Below are 21,905 nucleotides of genomic sequence, written 5' to 3' on the forward strand. Positions count from 1 at the left end.
AACGGGAATATCCAAGTATGAGTATAAAATGTTTGACCATTTTTCATGCCTTTGCTTATTGTACTGTTCTAATAATCTTGTATCTCTTTTTATCTTTTTTGTATTTCTGTAGACAATGAGTATCCTGTGAAAGAAAAAATAGGTCAAGGAAATGAAGATCAAATAAAAAATGTTGAGGCTGTGAATGGGCAGAAGGCAGAGATGCCTCATGTAATCAATGCTAATTTGCAGGGTGATTCTTTTAAATTTGATCAAGGTCTGCCTGCAGCCGATCACAAAAAGGATAATGCGGAACATAAAAATGTTTTGCACAAAGCTCAGCGAAGTGCCCTCGAAAATCAGGATCACGTTCATGATTCTAAACGAGATGCTGATGTTCGCAAGGTGGCCCCTCAGCTGAAAGATGGATTTAAAGAACTTGACCAAAACGTTGGGGCTCCAGAACATCTCTTGAAAAGCAAAGATGGTGGAAAGGTGATGCTACAGAATGATGCTGAGGTTCCAAAGATATCGCAACAAATTGGTATACATGAAGCAGGACCTGGCCAAGAACGTGGATTTAAACATCCAAACGTTCCCTTGGATAATGGGCTGAGAGTTCAAAGAAAAGAGGCTGAAGCTGGGATTGGAAATCTGAAAATGCCAGATATTGTGGCCAATGATCCAAAGTTGTTTGAAAGTCTCAATGTTGAAGCAAAGTCAAAAAATGAAATTCATGATTTTGAATTGAAAATCGAGCGCAATCCTTTAATAGAAAAACCCGAGGGTGATAAGATTGACAAAGTGAGAGCTGGAGCTAAGGAGGTATTTGAAGGAAGGGAGGACGGGATGGATAAAATCGAAGGGCCAGTGAATCCACAAATTCAAAGAAATCCAGAGGCTGATCTCGACAGCAGAGCACAGGAATTTGACAACAGAAACGTTGCAGACGATTCATTGAAAAGTCATAAAAAAGTTTCAGATGACCATCTGGGGCCAGACCCAAACATTGTGCCACAACACAAGGAGAAGATTCCAGACCAGAAAAACGGTGAACCGTACAAAGACCTGAAAGTTGATGGAGGTGGGGATCTGCGTAGAAAAAAGAGAGACTTAAAGGACCAAGTGGATGAAAATCTCCAGGATGATGGAGATAAACTAATCATCAACCTTGATCCAGTGCCAAACTTCAAAACCAACGACCTCCGAAGTGCACTGGAGAGCCAGCTTAAACAGGTGGCAGGAGGATCATTCCAGATAGTTCAAAGCCGAAAGATGAAGCAAGTGACCAGTAATGAAGCCGATACATGAGTCCGATCTAGTCCATTTTCCAGAGGTTTTTTGAGGTTCAAATAAAATATTTCTCGGTTGGTCCTAGGATTCCTTTGTGCGCCATGTGCAGCTTTTGCAGTGTCTCCTCTGCATTGCATTGTGTGAATGAAGACCACTTGCAACAAATCGATAGGACTTTGAAAATATTTTTTAAGTAATCCAGAAGAAGTTATTGGAATTTAGTTACCTGATAAATAAATCAACGGTGCACCAAGGAGGTTACTAAATGACTGTCTCTGGGTCACTTGATATATTCCATGTACAAGCTGATATTGGATGATCAAGAAATTCTGAAAGAAACATCTGAATTGCATACAAATTCAGCCCTGTTGTGCATCTATTACTAGAAACTACCAAGAATGAATAAAAATAAACTCTGCAACCCGTTGGGATTGTGACGGCTAAATGTACCATTGATTGTATGGAGGCCATTTTCAAACCTTAGAAATGCGACTACCCATCAACTAGTATCTTCAATTTCCTCTCAGGGACAACATGCATCAATGAAAACAGCTAGCTTTTCTTATGGGATATTTCTAAATGGGTATTCATTAGGGCAGTTGATTGTATATTTTAATAATACAAAGATTTTTGCAATTAACGCCTATTTTTTTTACACGTGTGCACGAGAAAATTGTCATCCAAACTCTACGATACGAACTTTATTATGGCTGAAATGTCAGTACCTGTATTTGATTTGACACCTATCCGTTTCCTGCTAAACTAAATCAGATCACATTTTATTCCTTAAATGTGTTCAATTCTACATTAATCCAATGTGCATTGAATGGTTACCTTAACATAATGTTTGCATTCTAAAAATATATTATTTTAAGAGTTCTTTCTACCAGAGTGCTTTGAATTATGTCATTTGTTGGGCAGAAGGTGCAATATTTAATTGTGACCATTTATTTAATTCTTGCACGATGTACCTTATTTTTAAAAAAGTATGTCAGCTGTTATGCCCAGAAAATTGAAATGTATATTTTAGATCAATAATCCAGAATAGATTTCCGAATAATGCATTATTTATATAAAAAATACTTTTCATGAAGAATTAACTTTTTAAAATGTAATCATTATGTAATTGTTGTCTGGCTGCCAAACTTATCAAGAGTTTAACCATTAGTTTCTCAATTCACTCTGTACACATGACTTCACTTGTATCTCCTATTTTCAATTGCAACAGTATCATTTCACGAGTCAGTCACTATTGGAACATAATGTGTATAGAAATGCCTTAAAGATAGCTGATTCCAAGTTTCTTTTTTCTTATAGAGCAGGGAGATAAATGTATTAAAAATAAAATACTCGCGTTTTCAGATATAATCCACAGGAATACAACTCCTTGAAATTGCTTGTATTTAATTAGGCGGACTTCAAAAAATACCATGCTGGCACTAACACAAACTTGCTTCCTTGTAGAGACTTTTCACAGATCTTTGTTTTGTTTGATATTTACAGTAAATCAGAAATGTCCTATGTTCAAAGTTATATAAACTCGGCACACTTGTAAATAAAGCATATGATACAATAGATTCTAGGCAAAGTTCAGAATAGGCAATTTTTAATTTCCGAATCATTTTAGAATATCAGTTTTATTTATGGAAACTATTCAGGGCAGAGAAGTAGGCTATTTATAATTCTCTGGAGTAATGTGGCCTAAATATAGTGATTATTTTTGAATGTATTTTTAAGCCACAAAAATCTTCCAATGTCAACTTTCCAGCCGGTCACTAAATTACAAATATAATTGCGTAAATATTTCTTGGAAAATATTTATTACTCATTCATTTATTTTCATTGACATCTGTTCATTACCAATGCTACAAGGAATCAAAATCATCAATGTCCCAACAACTACTGCTATTTTTCATTTTTGATGCGATTTAAATTGATGCATGCATTTCTGTATTCTTTATCAATATTACAAAACTGTAGAACTTGTGTTACCTTCATACAAATAGTATGATACCAGTTAGTTTACTTGTGCATATATAAAAAAAATACATTGTGCAACGTCTGAACAAAGAGGATAGATGGTCTATACACAGACCTTGGCTTACTGTTTCTGCAGCTCCCCGTTGGAAAACGAGGGGAAATGTTTATTGTCCTGCCATCTGAGTTCATTATTTCTTGTAGATAAGTGCCTGCGTTCCACCTGGTGCCTTCTCTCGAAGTGTTGTTAGTCAATGAACAATCACAAAGGGAGTGAAAACCATACTGCTTCTTGTAGCTTTTAATAAGCTCATATTTCTTGCTGGATATATTTGAATCCAATTTCCAAATGTAACAATTTTTAAAATCTTGCTGTTTATCATACTTTCTACCTTAATAGATCTGTTATCATCTAAATGCTGCCTGTAATGAAACAAAATGATGGCAAACACTGATCTGGTAGAAAAGCTTTAAAACGTTGGATCAATTTTCCTGTGTGTTACTGCATCTGAGTTTTGTAAAGTTGAGATGAAAGTGAAGGTTTCACATTCCTCTTGGAAGTTATTTAAATGTTATCTTTCATTGCGACATTTTCATCCAATCCAGATTTTGTACATTGAGTAACTTATGTGCTGTATTTAAATATTTCCCCAATACTTGTGGTCAAATCTTATGTGAAATCTGATTATCATTTTTGCTAATGTTTGAAGTGCTGTTGCTCAGTAAATTCAGGATTACCCTTTGAAAGTTACCCTTCACATTTGAAATGAGGGATGGATTACGATTAAGTACAGAATCCAACAAAATGAGACTGGCTGAAAGTGAAGTGGAACTAAATCATTGTCAATTTAAAGTTAGAAAACAGCACTGATACAAGTCCAAGATAACATTCCAAATTAATATTAACTACAGATGGAGAAGGAAATGGAACATGCAGATGCATTGTTATAATGTAAAATGGTTGGCTTATCAATAAAGTGCGATTAACAAACCATGGTGTTGAGTTGTATTTACTGTTGTTCCTGCAAAAGTTGCAACTAACTGTACAGTTAGTAAAGAGCCTGTCCCACTTACGCGTTTTTTTTTGGCGACTTGCTGGCACCCGTCATAGTCGCAGCAGGTGGCCGAAAGTTTTCAAAACGTTGAAAATCCAGCGACGACCAGAAAAAGGTACGACTCTTTGGGCGACTACTCGCCACCAAACAGGCGTCACCCAATGATTTTCAACATTTAGAAAATTCTCAGCCACCTGCTCCACTATGATGGGTGCCGGCAAGTCGCCGAAAAAATCGGGTAAGTGGGACTTAAAACTTCATTTCTCTGTCAACATATTTATATTCAAGATATTTATAACAATTACATTTTCCTATCTGTGCTGATATTGTTCTCCTAGATTTGTTTCTAGCAATTCTATAGCAAATTACTAAACTTTACAACTTAATTGTAAAATTAAAAAATAAGTTTTAAAAATAAAATTGTCCCCGGTGTGTAGGATAGTGCTGGTGTATAATATATAGTGTATAATCGCTGTTCTGCACGGACTTATTGGGCCGAAGAGTCTGTTCCCGCGCTGTATTAAATTGTCTTTCAATTAAATTGTAAATTAAATTAACTGTTTTACAATTAGATTGTTAATTTTGGCAATTTGCTAGTGAATTGTTAGAAACAAATCTTGGAGAACAATATCAACAGATAGGAAAATGTGAATTTAGGTTGGTATAAATATAAATATTGGTTGTTTTCATTCCAAACTTGTTCCATGGATACAAGTTTTAATTGTAAAGTTCAGAAAATAGTGTCAAATTCTATGAACCTACACATATAGAATTGTAATATTGCATCATGTAGTTTTACCATCTTTGTCCTGCACAAATTACAATGACAACATTCACATCTCAGGTAGAGAATGTGTGGGTCAGGTTGAGTAAGCAGTAGCTAGTGATTGTGAAGAGAACTAGTATTCAGCGACTCAGGGCAACAATGCTTAATATTTCAGTGGCCCCAACTGAGCCCATGATGAGTGAGTGACATATGCCAAAGCTTAATTTTTTAATATAATCACCAGCCCAATCATGATGGGGTTCCCTAGAAAGCTTTCGATCCAAAACATCACCGATTTCGTCTCTCCTGAGATTCTGCCTGTCCCGCTGAGTTGGTCCAACATTTTGTCTATCCTCAGTTTAAACCAGCATCTGCAGTTCCTACTCATGATGGGGTTCCTCTGTACGGGGAAAATCTGTCATTGTGAAGCTATGCCTGGGTCTGAAACCTCCATTTGTCCTGTGAGGGGATTCCCAACATGAAGGTTAAGAAAAAAAGCCAAGTTTGGTTGGTTTTCATATACACATTAAAGTTACCTGCTTGTACCATTCTGACAGCACCTCCAGAACCATAGGCAATATAAAAGCCTAGGAAAACCTTTTCTATATTAGTGTAGATCAAACAGTATTGCTGATTTGATCCCTGTCTGGTTTTGCTGCTGATGACCTGATCCATAATCCATGTCAGATTTCCCACACCATTGCCACCTCGTGCATGCGGGCAGCCATGTTGTGTTTTTTGGTTTTTAATTTGCAATTCGGAGACTACAGTATTCATCTCGATGGTCTCTGTATGTATGCAAATTAAAGTACTTGTATGATATATAATGACTCTGTATCAAGTACTTTGCACATGGTGTCAGAAGTGGGATCACGTGGAATGTTGCGGAGATCGAGAAGTTCCAAAACACGTCAGAACCGGCCCTGCTGGGCTTCTCCATGACAGAATCTGCCTGCTGCAGAAACATGAGAGTCACAGGATTGTCTTTCAGCTGTGCTGTTGAGATGACAGAAATGTCAAATGTATATCCAAAACCAGTGCAAATTGTTTTAACCTCCTTGGGCAAATGTGCAAATTGAAAACAGAAGTAATATTTATTACTGCAGGAAAATAATATTTAGAGACTAAAGCTCATTGCTGGGTAGAATTAAAGATCTGAGTAAAGAAGTCATTGAGTTCCTTTCATCTCTGAGAACAAGGTTATTCTCCAAGCTGCAGTAGAAAAATAAAAGCCCTTTCTAAAGCTTTAAAGCTAAGACAGGGCAGCTTTGAAAAAAAGGTTATATATATAGTTGTTGAACTTGATGTAGTGATGTATAATGATAACAGTATTTTTTTTTAATGGAAATATAATCCCTTTGGGTTAAATATCAGGTTCTCGAACAGCACTAAATATGGAATTGTTGTAACATGGAATGATCAAAATTGTAATTTAAAAACTTCCATTAGCACAATGCAGATTTTGCACAATCACATTGTGGACCTGGTTACAACAGCCACTTATTTTGTTTTAAGAGAAGTACATTTTGTCAAATCTAAAGCATGATTATGTGGCTCGTATTGAGATGAGTACACTTTGTCTTCACAGTGGCACCCTAGCCTGATACTGTGCTCACCAATCCTTTGCCTTGCATTGGAATATTTGGTATTCTCACTGAGTATTAGCCTATCCACAGACATGATGGCACCAATGCTAAAAAAAAATCAATTAATTGTGTGTGTGTGTGTGTGTGTGTCGGAGGGTGGGTTGAAAATTAAACGTTTTTTTTGCCTGCTTTGTTTTTAAATAATTATGCTTTCTCTGAGGTACCATGTGCTTCTGAGCTTGAAAACTTGAAAACATTTGGCTCTTAATGCGCTTAAAAAAATCTATACAGAAGAGATTTACATTTTCTCTCCCGACCCAGTCTGATCTCAATCGCACTAGACCTTGGCTCATTAATGTTTTTCCCTTGCCTTAAACCTACCCTTGAAGCATACGGTGCCTTGTCCAACCAATTATCTCTATTCCACTGGTCCTTTTGCATGATTCTCCTTGAACCTTTTGAACTCGTATCCTGATATCATTCTGTCTTCACCCCAAGAAGTGTTCACAAGTTCTAAGAGTAGAATTAGGCCATTCGGCCCATCGAGTCTACTCTGCCATTCAATCATGGCTGATCTTTGCCTTCTAAATCCCATTTTCCTGCCTTCTCCCCATATCCCTTGACATGTGTTTTAATCAAAAATTTGTCTATCTCTGCTTTAACAAATCCACTGACTTGGGCTCCACAGCCCTCAGTAGCAATGAGTTCCACAGGTTAACTACCCTCTGACTAAAGAAGTTCCTCCTCGCCTCCTTTCTGAAAGAGTTCCCTTTAATTCTGATGCTATGACCTCTTGTCCTGCACTCTCCCACCAGTGGAAACATCCTTTCCACATCCACCCTATGCCTTTAATTATTTCACGTCATTAGAGACGTACAGCATGGAAACAGGCCCTTCAGCCCACCATGCCTATGCAGACCACATGCCTATCCACCAATCCCACTTGCCTGCATCAATTCCAAATCAATTTATGACTTTCCTCAATTGTGATGTCCATGTGCCTCTTGAATATTGTTCCTGCTTCCACTGCTGCCCCCAACAGCTCATTCCATATATCAATTACTCTTTGTGTGAAAAGGATGCCCCTCGGATCCCCTTAAAATTTCCCTCGTACCTTAAATGAATGCCCTCTAGTTTTAGTCGCCTGCACCAGAGTGTAAACCAGCAATACTTTTATTATCCATCCTTAATTACTCAGAGTGATTGCCCTATCTAATTCTGATGCTGCACCAAAAAAAAGTTCAAGGTCTCTCATGGTGTGTCCTTAGAGAAGGCGAAGGGATACACAAAAAAAATGCTGGAGAAAAGTAACAAGTGCTATCATCAATACTGGAGCGAAGGATTTATTAGGCAACGTTTCAGAGTGATTGCCCTATCAAAGTGAACCCTTCTTCAGAAGGAACTGGTCGGGGAGAATCGAAGGTTACCACACAAAAAAGCTGGAGAAACTCAGCCCACCAGGGGGGGGATGGAAACAGCAAGGGCTACAAAATTGGGAGAATTCGACCCCCAGGATCAGACTCCCCTGATGCCTTTTCCTCCAATTTCAAGTCATGGCCATGGAGAGATGGACAGAGATGGAACAGAGTGGGAGTTCAAGTGCTGAGCCATGCCTATTGCGGACCAGCGGATGCCGAAACGACCAATCCCCGCTTGGTCCACCGCAGATCTGCACATCTATATCGGTGAGACCAAGCGGAGGGTGGGCGATCGTTTCGCCGAACACCTCCGCTCGGTCCGCAATAACCAAGCTGACCTCCCGGTGGGTCAGCACTTCAACTCCCCCTCCCACTCTGTCAGTAGGCGGCGCGGCTCTGGCCAGCAGCAGCCTCTGCAGTCTGTCCGCGTTTTTATTATTTTCAGTCTGTGTTTTAATGTAGTTTATGTTATTTTTTGTTGGGGTGTGTGTGCGGGGGGGAGTGGGGGGGAGGGGGGGGGAAACTTTTAAATCTCTCCCTGCTGGAGACACCTTTTCTCGCTGCCCCGCAGCGAGGAGCGGCCTTCAACAGGATAAGCCGGGGACTTGGTGCTCTTTCGCCGTGGGGCTGGCCGAGTCCGGAGGAGCGGTGCCCTGCTGCGCCGATGCTGCCTTAAAAGGCTGCTGCTCCTGCGGACAGCGGCGCCGGGACCTCCCTGGAAGAGACCGAATTTCGGGGGCCCTGCTAGTTTCCCGCCCGAGTCGCCTGCACCATGGGAATCATGCCCCGACTGGAATCAGCAGTCACTTGGACAAGCAAATAATTAGAGAAGGCCAAATCGCCATCGATTTGACTACACAAGACCCGGTTGCAAACACCAAGTGCCGTTGTGTGCGACCTCGCATCATCCGGCGTGGCTTCAATGGCCGCGGGACAAATCGCCAGCCGGGGGCTTTGACTTTGACTAATGGAGAGATGTTTAAGCATGTTTATCAAAAATGTAATTATGTGGTCTGGGTCTAGTGTAAACATGGCTGCAGGAAACGGCATTTCGTTTGGGAATCCAGGGGTCCAAATGACAATAAATGGACTCTTGACTCTGACTCTTCGTCAGTCCCCCTGTCTCCTCCCATCCCCCAGCCTTCGGGCTCTTCCTCCTTTTTCATTTCTTGTCCCCGCCCCCGATCAGTCTGAAGAAGGGTTTCGGCCCGAAACGTTGCCTATTTCCTTCGCTCCATAGATGCTGCTGCACCCGCTGAGTTTCTCCAGCTTTTTTGTGTACCTGCAATTCTGGTGTTGCATTTAGGCCATGCCAGATAAGGACTGCAGGTTTCTTCCCCTGAAGGGCATTATGTAATTATTTTTTTACAATAATCCAGTACTTTTTTGGACATAGAGTTTTTTATGATTCCAAATTATTAACTGCATTTAAATTCCGTAGTTGGGCATAGTAGGTTTTAGTACATTGATTGATTTTTGAGTTATTTGTCCAGTAAATTAACATCTGCATCACTCCGCAACTGAAAAGGCATTTGAAAGATGCCGCAAATTAGGTGGGTCTCAAGACTGAATGCCATGGAATCAAAGGGGCTGTAGATGCTTAGGATATTTTTAAAAATGGTAAGTGGCAGGAAACAGAATGACAATGAAATAAAAGACCGAGATAGAGTGGATATTGTAGAGGATGTTTCCAGTAGTGGGAGAGTCTAGGATCAGAGGGTACAGCCTTGGAATAAAAGAGTGTACTTTTAGAATTATTTTTTTAGCCAGAGGGAGGCGAATCTGTGAAATTCATTGCCACAGGTGGCTGTGGAGGCCATCATTGGGTATTTTTAAACCAGAGATTGATAGGTTCTTGATTAGTAAGGGCTTCAAAGGTTATGAGAAGAAGGCAGATGAGAGGGGAAAATAGATCAGCCATGATTGAAGGGCAGAGCAGACTCGATAGGCCAAATAGCCTAATTTTACTCCTATGTCTTATAAGGTCTAAGTGTCCAAGGCTATTGGTCTTTTTTTACATAACAAAGATTTGGATGCAGTTCAGGATTACAAATTCCAAATTTACAGATCAGCAGCAAAGCGCCGAGCACATTGGTGCAGCAGTAGAGTTACTGCCTTACAGCACCGGAGACCCAAGTTGGATCCTGACTGCAGCTGCTGTCTGCACGGAGTTTGTACGTTTGCCCTGTTATCATGTGGGCTTTCTCCAGGTGTTCTGGTTTCCACCCATACTCCAAAGACCTACAGGTTTGTAGGTTAATTGCCGATGATAAAAGTGTCCCCAGTGTGTGGGATAGTGTACAAGGTGAGCGCTGGTTGGCGCGGACTCGGCCGGGGGGGGGCAAAGGGCTTGTTTCTACACCACATCTCCAAAGTAAAGTAAAAAACTGGAAGGATGGTAACAGGAGATGTAAACAAACTGGTGGAATAAACTGAGAGGTGGCAGATGAAGTTTAATGCTGTGAAAGGATGGGACGAGCTCACATAAACAGGGAACACAAGGGGAACAATTGTGAAAGAGAGATTTGAGGGTAGTCAAATATATAAAGGATTGTTCGGAAACACTCCACAGGATGCTGCCTAAGCTGCTGTGTTTTTCAGCACTTCCTGTGTATGTTTGAGATCTAAGAGCATCTGTGCATTGTTTCCTTCAAGGGCAGAGCAGGTTAACTAAGTGGTTAAAAAAAAACCCTGAGGGGTTCTGTTGTTCATAAATAAGGACATGGATGACGAGAAGAAAGAAAGTCACAATGAATCTTTATAAAACACAAGATAAGCCACACATGTATTGTCTTGAGCTCTGGGCATTGTACTTTAGAAAATTTGTGAAGGGTTGAAAGGCTGTTCATCAAAACAATTAGATGTTTTGTTTAGTGAACAGACTGAAGATGCTAGGGTTTCTCTTCAAGGAGCTGAGAGGAAAACATGAGCAGATCTAGTAGACACTTAAAATGAGCAAGACTTCAGATAGAACAGATCACTCCTTTTGTATGTCCAGAGTTATGACAGAATGTTTTGTGAACAATCTTTCCCTCGAGCAGACTCGGAATTGTTGAGAAACCAGGCTTGTTAACTTCTCAAAAGGTGACAAAGGATTGCTGCTGACACTGCAATCTACTCCACGTCTTCAGAGACCTTGCAGCTTCTTTATATGGTGGGGATACATTTGAAAGCATTTTTTTAGTGCTCTTTCCCCATTCTCACCACATCATCATCCTCCAGCCTCATTGTGACCTGTAAAAAGCCTCATATCTTTGAATCCAATCAATATCATTCAGAGTTAATTTACTTTCTGCGCAGGTAGGAACTGCAGATGCTGGTTTACACCCCTGAAATGGGGGAGACGATGTATAAACACAGCTGTAATTTCTACATGGTGAAACCAAAATGTATAAAAAATACCCTTTAATAAAATCTGACAATTGGCACATAAACCACACATGATTTATTTTCTATTTCAAATCTCAAATTTGTAATGTACTTCATCCTCCAGCACCTAGACCACCAGGGGACCTATGCAAGGATTTTGTTTGTTGATTTTAGCTCTGCATTCAACACCATTGTACCAGAGCTACTACACTCCAAACTTTCCGAGTTGACTACCTGAACCCCTCTGCGGTGGATCTCAAAGTGACTGACAGACAGGAAGCAGCATGTGAGGCTGGGAAAGCACATCTCGGATCCGCAAAGCTTCAGCATAGGAGCAGCGCAAGGCTGCGGACTCTCCTCTCCTCTACTCTCCCCACACCAATGACTGCACCTCCACTGACTCCTCTGTCAAGCTTCTCAAGTTTGTGGATGACGCAACCCTGATTGGACTGATCCAGGATGGGGAAGAATGCCTAGCCAGGAATTGTCACAGATGGCATCCTGGTGCCATCGCAACAACTTGGAGCTCAATGCTCTTAAGACAGTGGAATTGATGGTCGACTTTAGGAGAGCTCCCCTTCCCCTCAACCCACTCACCATCAACAACATCACAGTCACACCTGTGGAGTCTTTTAAGTTCCTGGGAACCATAATCTCCAAGGACCTTAAATGGGGGGCTACCATCGACTCCACAGTCAAAAAAGCACAACAGCTGAGGAAGCACAATCTGCCACAGGCAATGATGGTCCAATTCTATACGGCCATCGTAGGGTCTGTCCACACCTTCTCCATCATGATCTGGTTTGGCTCAGCCACCAAGCACGACATCCGGAGGCTGCAGCGAATCATCTGATCAGCTGAGGTTATTGGCTGCAACCTTCCCTCCATTGACGAACTGTACACTGCAAGGGCCAGGAAGCGAGCGGGTAAGATCATCTCTGACCCCTCTCACCCTGGCCACAAACTCTATGAAACACTTCCCTCTGGAAGGCGACTCCGGACTGTCAAAGCTTCCACAGCCAGACATAAAAACAGTTTCTTTCCATATAACCATATAACAAATACAGCACGGAAACAGGCCATCTCGGCCCTACAAGTCCGTGCCGAACAACTTTTTTCCCTTAGTCCCACCTGCCTGCACTCATACCTCCTTATCAAGGGGAGTGCTAATAAGCAGCTAAAGATAAGATAAAAAGCAGCTGTCAGTTCAATTCACTTTTTTAAATTAGTTTTTAGTGAATTTTGTCCCATGTTTGTTGGGGAATTTTATGTGGGGGGGAAGAGGAAAACTATTTTCTAGGTCCCTACCTGGTCGGTGAGGCAGCTTTTCCCCCGGGCTGCACTGTCCACTTGTCCTTGCGGGAGTGGAGCGGCGTTTTCCTGGCGGGAACCGCCCAGCACCTTCAGCTTCGGTGGCGGCACAGCACTGGGGCACTATCGCGGAGTGTAGCGGGCGATGCCTTGCCTGGGTCGCCGCGCTGGAGCTCCGGTATGTTGAGACCGCCGTGATCAACGCCGTCGAGCTGCGGGACTGTGGAGCGGCCAGCCGCGGGCGGTGGCGCCAACGTTAACATGGGGAGCCTTGGAGCACCAACCGACGCGGCCCTGTCGGCTTCGTAAGCCACGGACTCCGGTAGGGAATCGTCCGTCCCAGCCGCTGTGAGGACTCTCCCGATGCCGGAGCAACACCACCCGGCGAGAACGGCCAGGAACATTGGGCCTTCGTAGAGGCAACTGTGGAGGCCTCTATAGGCCTGACTATGGGAGAACTGGGGATGGGGACTGGACATTGTGCCTTCCCCCACAGTGGTAACCATTGTGGGGGGATGTTTTTTTGTGTGTAAATGATTATTTTATTCTGTGTCCAAGATGGCTGCCGGAAGGGAGAGTGTATGCTGGCGCGCTTTAGCTGCCGCTGCTCTCTCTTCATATTGTGTTTTTGATTTTTGTCTTTGGATTGAATTCTGTCTATAATTTGTGTACTGGTGATGTCTTTACTATTTATTTCATTCCGCTTACATGTTTTTACTCTATTTGCTAAATTTTGTAAGGTGTCCTTGAGACTCTTGAAAGGCGCCCATAAATAAAATGTATTATTATTATTATTATGCTCACCATACGCATGTAGAAGATTCATTCAAATTGTGGAGTACAGAGGCAGTCAAATAAATTATGGAGGGCATTGTATACAGTATACATTTATTCTGTGATTATATGAACAAGGAATTTCATTGCACCCTTGTGCATCTGACAATCAACTAATCTGGTCTAATAATTGGGTCAAATGCTGTCTTTGACAATTATTTTCAAATCCTTGTGAAATTCGCACATAGAGTGCGAGTTCATGAAGCACGGATGTACTGTACGATAATGTAATTCTAGGGAGGTCAAACAGATTTCATGTGATGGGTGTGAGGTACCAGCCTGGCACCTGGATGAGTCATATTCAACAGAGTCATATTGGGGGTGGGGATATTGCAGTCGAACTTAACATTTCTGGGCGGCACGGTGGTGCAGCAGTAGAGTTGCTGCCTTACAGCGAATGCAGTGACGGAGACCCAGGTTCAATCCTGACCACGGGTGCTGTCTGTATGGAGTTTGTACGTTCTCCCCATGACCTGTATGGATTTTCTCCAAGATCTTCGGTTTCCTCCCACACTCCAAAGACGTACAGGTATGTAGGTTAATTGGCTTGGTAAATGTACAAATTGTCCCTAATGCGTATAGGATAGTGTTAATGTGCGGGGATCGTGGTCGGCGCGGACCTGGTGGTCCACAAGGGCGTTTCCGTGCTGTATCTCTAAACTAAAAAAACAAAACTAAATTTGTCTCATTCACTTTGTTGATATTATGACAACTGAATACTGAGAGATGGTCACAGGTAAGTTTCTGTGTGGAAGGATGTTCTGCATTATTTAGTCTGGAAAATCAAATCTCTCCTGAGATGCATTTAACAATCAAATGAATAGTACTTTCATGAAATATTCCCAAAACAATCATCAATGTTTTTATTGGCAACACATTATTTGATAGGCAAACTATCAAATTGTTGTGTTTGTTCATTTTATTCTTTGACACAATGATAAATTATATTGCACATCAATGTTCAGATTTATTGGATAAGGGACTGGAAGTCCTTTTAACCAGCGATGTCCTCAAAGCTCCTTTCTTGATCTCAGGATTGTTTTTACCATGCTTTCTTGGCCTGAGGGAAATAAAGCAAAATTCAGCATTAGTGTTACACAAAATACAATTGCTATATTGAAAGTGTTAGTCCAGCATGCTGTGAAAAGCAGTAACAGAAGGCGAGTGCTTAATCACTGGAAGCAGTCAGTACAATCACAGTGGACCTTGCATGGTGGAAAAGGATGGAGATGTCAGAGGACAGGATATCCAGATTGCTGTTAGTGCGAGGCCTCAATCTACAAGTGTCAAAAAATCTTGACACTGGGAGTTCTAACTTTATGGAGGTATTACTGTGGATCATGAGAAGAAAAACAGGACTTCTTCACTAATTGTTTTCTTACAATGATTGTTAAAGAGTCTCAGCATTACCCTGACTGGAGTTTTATACAAAATGAAGAATGGCAAAATAATGAAGTTACAAATAAACCTCACGTAGCCTGTGGTGATGCATTTTTTTCCAGGCATCCATTTTTATACGGTTGAATTGACGTTTTATAATATGGTTTAAGCTGCAGAATATTCCTCTATTGATTATCCACTTAGACCATACATTTTGCAAGAACCAGGGTGAAAATGGTTTGTTTGGTCTGAATTGTCATGAGGTCTAATAATTTGGCAAACAGCCTCATCGGACCAGTACAAAAGCAATTTGATTTTGTGAGGTTTGAGTTAAATTATTTCAGCTGAAACTGCCCTATGATGACCAGCACACAAGAATATAAGAAAATCAGAGCAGGACTCCACAAGCCTGCCCTATCGTTCAATATTATCGTGGCTGATCTGTCCCATGTCCCATCTCTGCTTCCGTATCAGTCCCCTTTGCCTTCAAATTCCTGATCTTTCAAAAAATGTATCTGCCTCCTCTAAATACCACTAACAAATAATTTCCGCAACCCTACCGGGTTGAGAATGCTAGAGATTCACTGCCCTCTGCGAGAAATTCTCTGCACCTCAGTTGTGACTGACTCCCCCGAATCTTGTAACCCCCTTGGTTTGGCATTTCCCCACGAGTGGAAGTATCTCAACCTCGACCCTGTTTACACCTTATATCTTTCTTTATGAATATATATCTAAATTCTTTAACTGGTTGTGATATGAATGGGCTTAATGAATTTCTTTGGGACTGCCTCCAATGCAAAAAAGGGGACCAAAACTGTGTGCAGCACTCCAGACGTGGTCTTACCAAAACCCTGAACAATTGTAATAACACTGCAATCTTTCTCCACTGGATAAAAGTCTGCCTTTTGATTCCAGTTATTGAATTGCACGGCCTCACACATTGTCAAATTAAATTCCCTTTGCCAGGTTTTTCTCCACTCGCTCAATCTATCCATGTCCTGCTGCAGAGTCTAAATATCCTCATTGTGACATGCTCACCCGTCTATTTTTGTGATTTCCGTACCCTGGGCAGCTAACACAATGTCCCTCCTCCAGGGCATTAATATAAATCAAATACAATCAAGAGCCAAGAGCGAGCATACCACTAGTTACATCCTTTCTGCTTGAAAAAGACCTGTTTGTTCTGACCCTGTTTCCTATGAGATAACCAATCTTCAATTTCTGCAGTTCCACTTCCCCCAATACCATACTCTCTTATCTTCTGCACCAGAAGGCACCTTGACAAATGCCTTCCTAAATCCAAATATATTAAACACACAGGTTCTCCTCTAATGACTCTGCTTTTGCATCCTCGAAGAACTCTGGCAAACTTGTCAGACATGATTAACCTTTCATCTCTTTAAATATGGCCACTATTCACTTAGAACTTAATACTCCGTTCACAATCACTTGAGCTTTTAAAACGACTGGAATAATTTAGTATTCAATAAAGTATTCCAATCATTGATACTTTCATTTGCAATTGTAAAAATATTTCACAAAGCTTCAGTATATAATATACAGTCTGTTACACAGTTAGAAATTAGATAGGGTTGATATGCGACGGAACCTAGGTGTACTTGTCACGAATGGGCAAAATACAATTTCAGCAAGGGTTTAGGAGAGGAGATGGCACATTAGCCGTTATAACGAAAGAGTATGATCAGGGCAAAGAAGTCTCATTGCCTTGGTGTGACCGCACCTGGACTATTGTGTACAGTTTTGGTATTTTTTTACCAACGAAGGGATGTAACTGCTACGCAATGAAAATACACTAAACTAAGATGGCAGATCTGCCGGATGAGGAAAAATAGAACTGTATTTTTAGGATACCAAATCTCACTGAAACATACAAAATTCTAAAAAGTGCTTGATTGGCAAATATGTGGAGTATATAGACACAAAATGCTGGAGTAATTCAGTGACTCAGGCAGCATCTCTGGTGAAATTGAATAGGTGATGTTTTAGGTCAGAACCCTTCTTCATGTGTTCTTCTATGTTGAGGATGTTTCTCTTAACTGAAGAGTTGAGAACCAGAGGGCAGAGTTTGATAACAAGGTAAATCAATTCAAGACTGAAATGACTGAATATTCAAGAGGATGAATATTTGGAATTCTCTACCATAGTTGTGGAACCTGTACCTCATACAGGTGCCAATAAAAACTTACATTTATCGTAAAACATTTCTTAAAGGCCTGAAACTCTTTGGCGCACATGTTCTTTCTGAGGTCCTGGTTCTCTTGAACAATTGTAGCCACACATCTCCCATATGCTGATGCCTTTAAATCAAGAAGAGATGGAATGAGCAGATAGATATGCTGCAGAAAATAAAAAAATATCACCGTGGAAGGTGTATAGACTCAACAAGTACAGCTCAAATATAAAAAATGTAAAATGGTGAACGTATCAGCATAGACGGGATATTCCATCAACAATTACTATGACCAAATTAACATTTTAGACATAGAACTGCAACACTGAAAAGTTACAAAGTCATAGGGTGGAAGAAAACTGGGGGCAACAGCGATATAGAGTATTCAGAAAATAAAAAGACTACAATTAATTAAAAAACAGCAGTGCAAAAACATACAATTGGAACACAAGTCCATGGCATTGCAAGAAGTCCATAGTGTTCTGCTGCTGAGATAGGATTAGGGTTGTGCAGGTCTGTTCATGAACCAGACAGTTGTAGAAAAGTAGCCGTTCCAGAACATGGTGCCGTGGCAATACAGGCTTCTATATCTCATGCCTGACAGTATGCACCTTAATGTTCTTCAAGAGCCTCATCACCACCTCCGTCTTAAACTAAAAATACCCTGGCATTTTTATGTTCTCAACACTGATCTTGCAGTCATCCAAAACCTTCTCCCCAGTGAATTCAGATGCAAAGTACTCACTTTGCACCTCACCTACATCCTCCGATTCCAAGCACAGATACCCTCCTTGAGCAGTCTTACCTTGCTCCAGGTCATAACCTCTTGTTTCAACGTACTGTTAAAAAGCCTTGTGATTTTCCTTAATCTGACTCGCCAATGACATTTCATGGCCCATTTTGGTCCTTCTAATCGCCTACATGAGTTATTTCCTCGTATGAGTTTGTATTCCTCGTAAACCCCATCTTAACTTTGATCTGCTGGTCTTAGAACTACTCCCATGTCAAATGTGGACTTGCTCAATAACAAAATGCTCCCAATCTACCTTCTGTAGCTGCTGCCTGATGAGGCTGTAATCTGCTTTGCCCCAATTAAGAACTTTCTCTCAACATCCAGACCTATCCCTATTCAAAACAATCTTAAAACTTAAGGATAGGAAGGAACTGCAGACGCTGGTTTAGACCGTAGACACAAAATGCTGGAGTAACTCAATGGGACAGGCAGAGTCTCTGGGTTTGAAGTAGATGTCAGTCAATAGATTAAGAAAGGGGAGAGAGGTGTCAGAGATAGGCTGTGAAGTTGAGGGCAGGGTGATAGGGTTAAGGTTAATGAAATCAACAAAATCTGCATGAATGCAGGAGCCAGCCCTGATGCAGTTGTTGATGTGGTGGAGAAAGAGTTCTGAGGGAGGGGGGGGGGGTTGCTAGTGTACATTTGGAACACAAACTGTTCGACGTAACCAACAAAAAGGCAGTCTTAACTGGGGCTCACGACTGCATCTTTTTCCTGAAGAATGTGAAAAAAGTCAAAAGAGTAGTTGTTGAGGGCGAGGACAAATTCCATCAGAAGAGGGGAATCAATATTCCCTAAAGAAAGGATATCTCCAATAACAGAGTATGAAACATTTCATCTTGGGAACAGATGAGGTGGAGATGGAGGAATTGAGAGTAGGGCGGAGCAGTACCTCATATTTTGCTTGGGTATCTTACAACCCATTGGTATGAATGTTGAATTCTCTAACTTTAAGTAACTTTATCTCACACTCCCTTCTCCCTCCTAGCTCCCTTCTTCCACCCTAGTCGTTTTACCATTTCCACAGTTCTCCATTGTTTCTCTTGAGATCAAACCTTACTTAGCCAACAATGGGTCTACCAGGCACTGCTCTGCCTGAGGTCATTTGCGACTGGTCCTAATTGGTCCTGGTATTTTATCATCTCCAGCTCTTCAACGCCCACCCCTACTTTCAATCTGAAGAGTGAGTCCCAACTCAATTTGTCACTCATCCGTTTTCTTCAAAGTTGCTGCCTGACCCACTGAGTTACTCCAGTTACTTTGTGTCTATCTTTGGTATTAACTAGCATCCGCGACTCTTTGTTTCTACAATCTACTTTCTAGTTGGATGTATGACAACCATGTAGGAGAACTTGCAGCTGGCAACATCCACATATACTGCTGTCCGTGATTTTCTAAACAGTAGAGGTCGCATGTCTGAGGGGTGCAGTGACAGCAGCCTAAGTGAGTAACTACTGCCACACTTTTCTTCCAATCCATACACCATTCTGATTTAGAAAAATTGTGTTTCACCTAAAGGACTGCACGAGTTCAAATTAGCAGCTCACCACATTTTACTGAAGCACAATAAGGGTTAGGCAACACGTACTGGTCTTGCCAGCGATGTCCAGATCCTGAAAAATGAATGACTAAAAACAGTCATCTCACCCATACTCTCTCCCAATCTTTACCACATATCTTCCTTTCAAAACAGCTGCTGCCTCAGTGATTACTAATTTAAATTTATGGATCATCGTTCCGCCAGGGGCACTGAAGACAGGTTATTCTAGAGTATGTAGGAATGAACTGCAGATTCTGGTTATGCGCCGAAGATAGATACAAAATGCTGGGATAGCTCAGTCTGAAGAAGTCTCGACTCGAAACGTCAGTCGTTCCTTCAATCCAGAGATGCTGCCTGTCCAGATGAGTTAGTCCAGCATTTTGTGTCTGTCTTATTCAAGAGAAGGGCTGCTGACACCATTAGACGAGGGAGATTAGCTCGATGGGAAAACAATTTTGTGCACCTAAATAAAAATAAATCATGAACCCACTTCCTCAGAGCACGCTGCCACGAACTGTGGGAACCTCTTGAGGCGTTCCCTGGTGCGGATCCACACTTCACTGCCAGGCATGATCCCCACTAGGGCGCCGCCATCTTGGCACTGTCCACAACCGCGGCCCGATGACGCACTTCCTGCTCCAGCAAAGCCCGCCCCCACCCGCCCACGCCCGCCAATTGGCGGAGAGGATCCGGGTTGAGGGGGGGGGGGGGGGCGGCGGCCCGCTGATTGGACCGGCCAGCTGTCGGTCAGAGGGCGAGGCGCGGCTGCGTGGCCGGTGATGGCAACGGTCGGGGAGAAGCTCGGCTTCCTGCACAGAGTGAGTGGGGACCGCCGGCGGCAGCGTGTACCGGGAGAGGGCTCATTGTACAGTCATCCCCACCTCATACCAAGTCGGAGAGACCTTGTGCAGCGCGGGGCCCAGACCCAGACACGACTGTGAGTGTCTGAGGGCTGGAAGCTGCTGCCCCAATACATACATCGGCGATACCAGGCGATGAACAGTGTAGGAAGGAACTGTAGATGCTGGTTTACATCTAAGATACACACTAATGCTGGGGTAACTCAGTGGGACAGGCAGCATCTCTGCATTGAAGGAATGGGTGACGTTTCGGGTCGAGAACCTTCTACAGATGAACACCTCTCAGTCCGCCTTGGCCTGCACGATCTCCCGATTGCCAAACACTGTAACTCCCCCTCCCATTCCCACACTGACCTTTCCGTCCTGGACCTTCTCCACTGTCAGTGAGGCCAAATGCCAATTGGAGGAACAGCACCTCATATTTCGCTTGGGCAACTTAATAGCCTATAGGTATGAATATTGATTTCTCTAACTTCGTGACACTTGCTTTCCATCTCTCTGTCCCTCCCTCACCCTAGTCCTCTTGCTAATGTCACCGTTTGAATTCATTTGTTATCAACCCGTCCCCAGCCAACAATGGACGATTGTGGGCTCCACTTTTCCACGTCCCCAATCAACAACGGACCACTGTGGGCTCCACCTTTCCTGTCATCGATGCAGGCTCTGCTTTGTTCTGTACCTTCTCATAACACTCGTGTCCCCGTCCCTGACCCTTAGTCTGATGAAGGGTCTCGTCCCGAAATGTCACCTATTCCTTCTCCTGATATGCTGCCTGACCCGCTGATTTACTCCAGCATTTTGTGTCCAGCCGCTGCCCAGTAACTCGGTTGTGAGGGGACGGGATGGGACAGGGCTTTGATGAGACAGCCCTCGCTTTGGCAATCGGAGGCCAGATTGTGGCCAGTCAAAGCCGGTAGCCAATCTGTACAGCAAGATCCCAACAGCACGGCCCACGGGCGGGCTGTGTGTTCTATCACTGGCCCACGTTGTCCATCAGTCATTGAGCACTGTTCCGACCCCAGGCTGACACACAACAGAGTTTGAATGCGAAGATTCAAGGAAATGCAGATGGGGTGATAGGGTAATGGAGCACGGAAACAGGGCCAACTTGCACATGCTGACCAACATGTCTCATCTACACTAGCCCCATCTACTAGTGTTTGGCCCATATCCCTCTAAACCTATAATTTCCATGCAGTTGTCCAATGTTTATTAAACTCATTGAGATAGCACCTGCCTCAGCTAACTCTTCGGGCATCTTGTTCTATTTCAACACCATCCTTTGTGTTGAAAAAACAGTTCCCCTTGGTTTCCAATGAAATCTTTTTTGTGCTCGCCTTAAACCTATGTCTTCTGGCTCTTGATTCTCCTACTCTGGGTAAAAGACTGTGCATTTATCCTATCTATTCCTCTCATGATCGTATAGACCTCTATAAGATCACCCTTCTTCCTCCTACGCGCCAAGGAATTAAGCCATAGCCTGCTCAATCTCTCCCTATAGCCCAGTCTTGGCCACATCCTCGTAAATCTTCTCACCCGTTCCAGTTTAGCAA

General features: G+C 42.4%; 3 protein-coding genes across 5 annotated transcripts in view; 2 read left to right on the plus strand and 1 right to left on the minus strand.

Moving 5' to 3' along the window:
* slc38a10 (solute carrier family 38 member 10) overlaps positions 1-4,243 on the plus strand; it is a 107,783-nt gene extending 103,540 nt beyond the window's left edge. For both annotated transcript variants that reach the window (XM_055653980.1, XM_055653981.1), the window contains one exon: positions 113-4,243. In XM_055653980.1, coding sequence (XP_055509955.1) covers positions 113-1,290 — 1,178 coding nt within the window. In that variant the 3' untranslated portion in view covers positions 1,291-4,243. The remainder of the gene's footprint in view (positions 1-112) is intronic.
* Positions 4,244-14,507: 10,264 nt separating this feature from the next.
* Positions 14,508-20,135, minus strand: ndufaf8 (NADH:ubiquinone oxidoreductase complex assembly factor 8). Its single transcript, XM_055653982.1, has 3 exons — positions 19,983-20,135; positions 17,176-17,286; positions 14,508-14,648 (listed from the first exon to the last, which is right to left on the minus strand). Exons 1-3 carry the CDS (start codon positions 20,061-20,063, stop codon positions 14,631-14,633), a joined length of 210 nt encoding a protein of 69 aa, XP_055509957.1. The 5' UTR covers positions 20,064-20,135; the 3' UTR covers positions 14,508-14,630.
* An 88-nt stretch (positions 20,136-20,223) lies between these two features.
* tepsin (TEPSIN adaptor related protein complex 4 accessory protein) overlaps positions 20,224-21,905 on the plus strand; it is an 80,369-nt gene continuing 78,687 nt past the window's right edge. The window contains exon 1 of one of the 2 annotated variants that reach the window (XM_055653983.1): positions 20,224-20,310. In XM_055653983.1, the coding sequence (XP_055509958.1) occupies positions 20,272-20,310 (39 nt within the window). In that variant the 5' untranslated portion in view covers positions 20,224-20,271. The remainder of the gene's footprint in view (positions 20,311-21,905) is intronic. The other variant, XM_055653984.1, reaches the window with a different exon arrangement.

The sequence above is a fragment of the Leucoraja erinacea genome, chromosome 23, assembly GCF_028641065.1.
Source record: "Leucoraja erinacea ecotype New England chromosome 23, Leri_hhj_1, whole genome shotgun sequence".
Classification (NCBI taxonomy): Eukaryota; Metazoa; Chordata; class Chondrichthyes; order Rajiformes; family Rajidae; genus Leucoraja; species Leucoraja erinaceus.

What these genes read in the sequence shown, in the direction of transcription:
- ndufaf8 (XM_055653982.1), bottom strand. Translation starts at nt 20,063, where the DNA reads ATGCCTGGCAGTGAAGTGTGGATCCGCACCAGGGAACGCCTCAAGAGG. An exon ending in TGGCAGCGTGCTCTGAGGAA is followed by an intron (nt 17,287 to 19,982) that starts GTGGGTTCATGA and finishes CTTGATTTAAAG; the next exon opens with GCATCAGCATATGGGAGATG.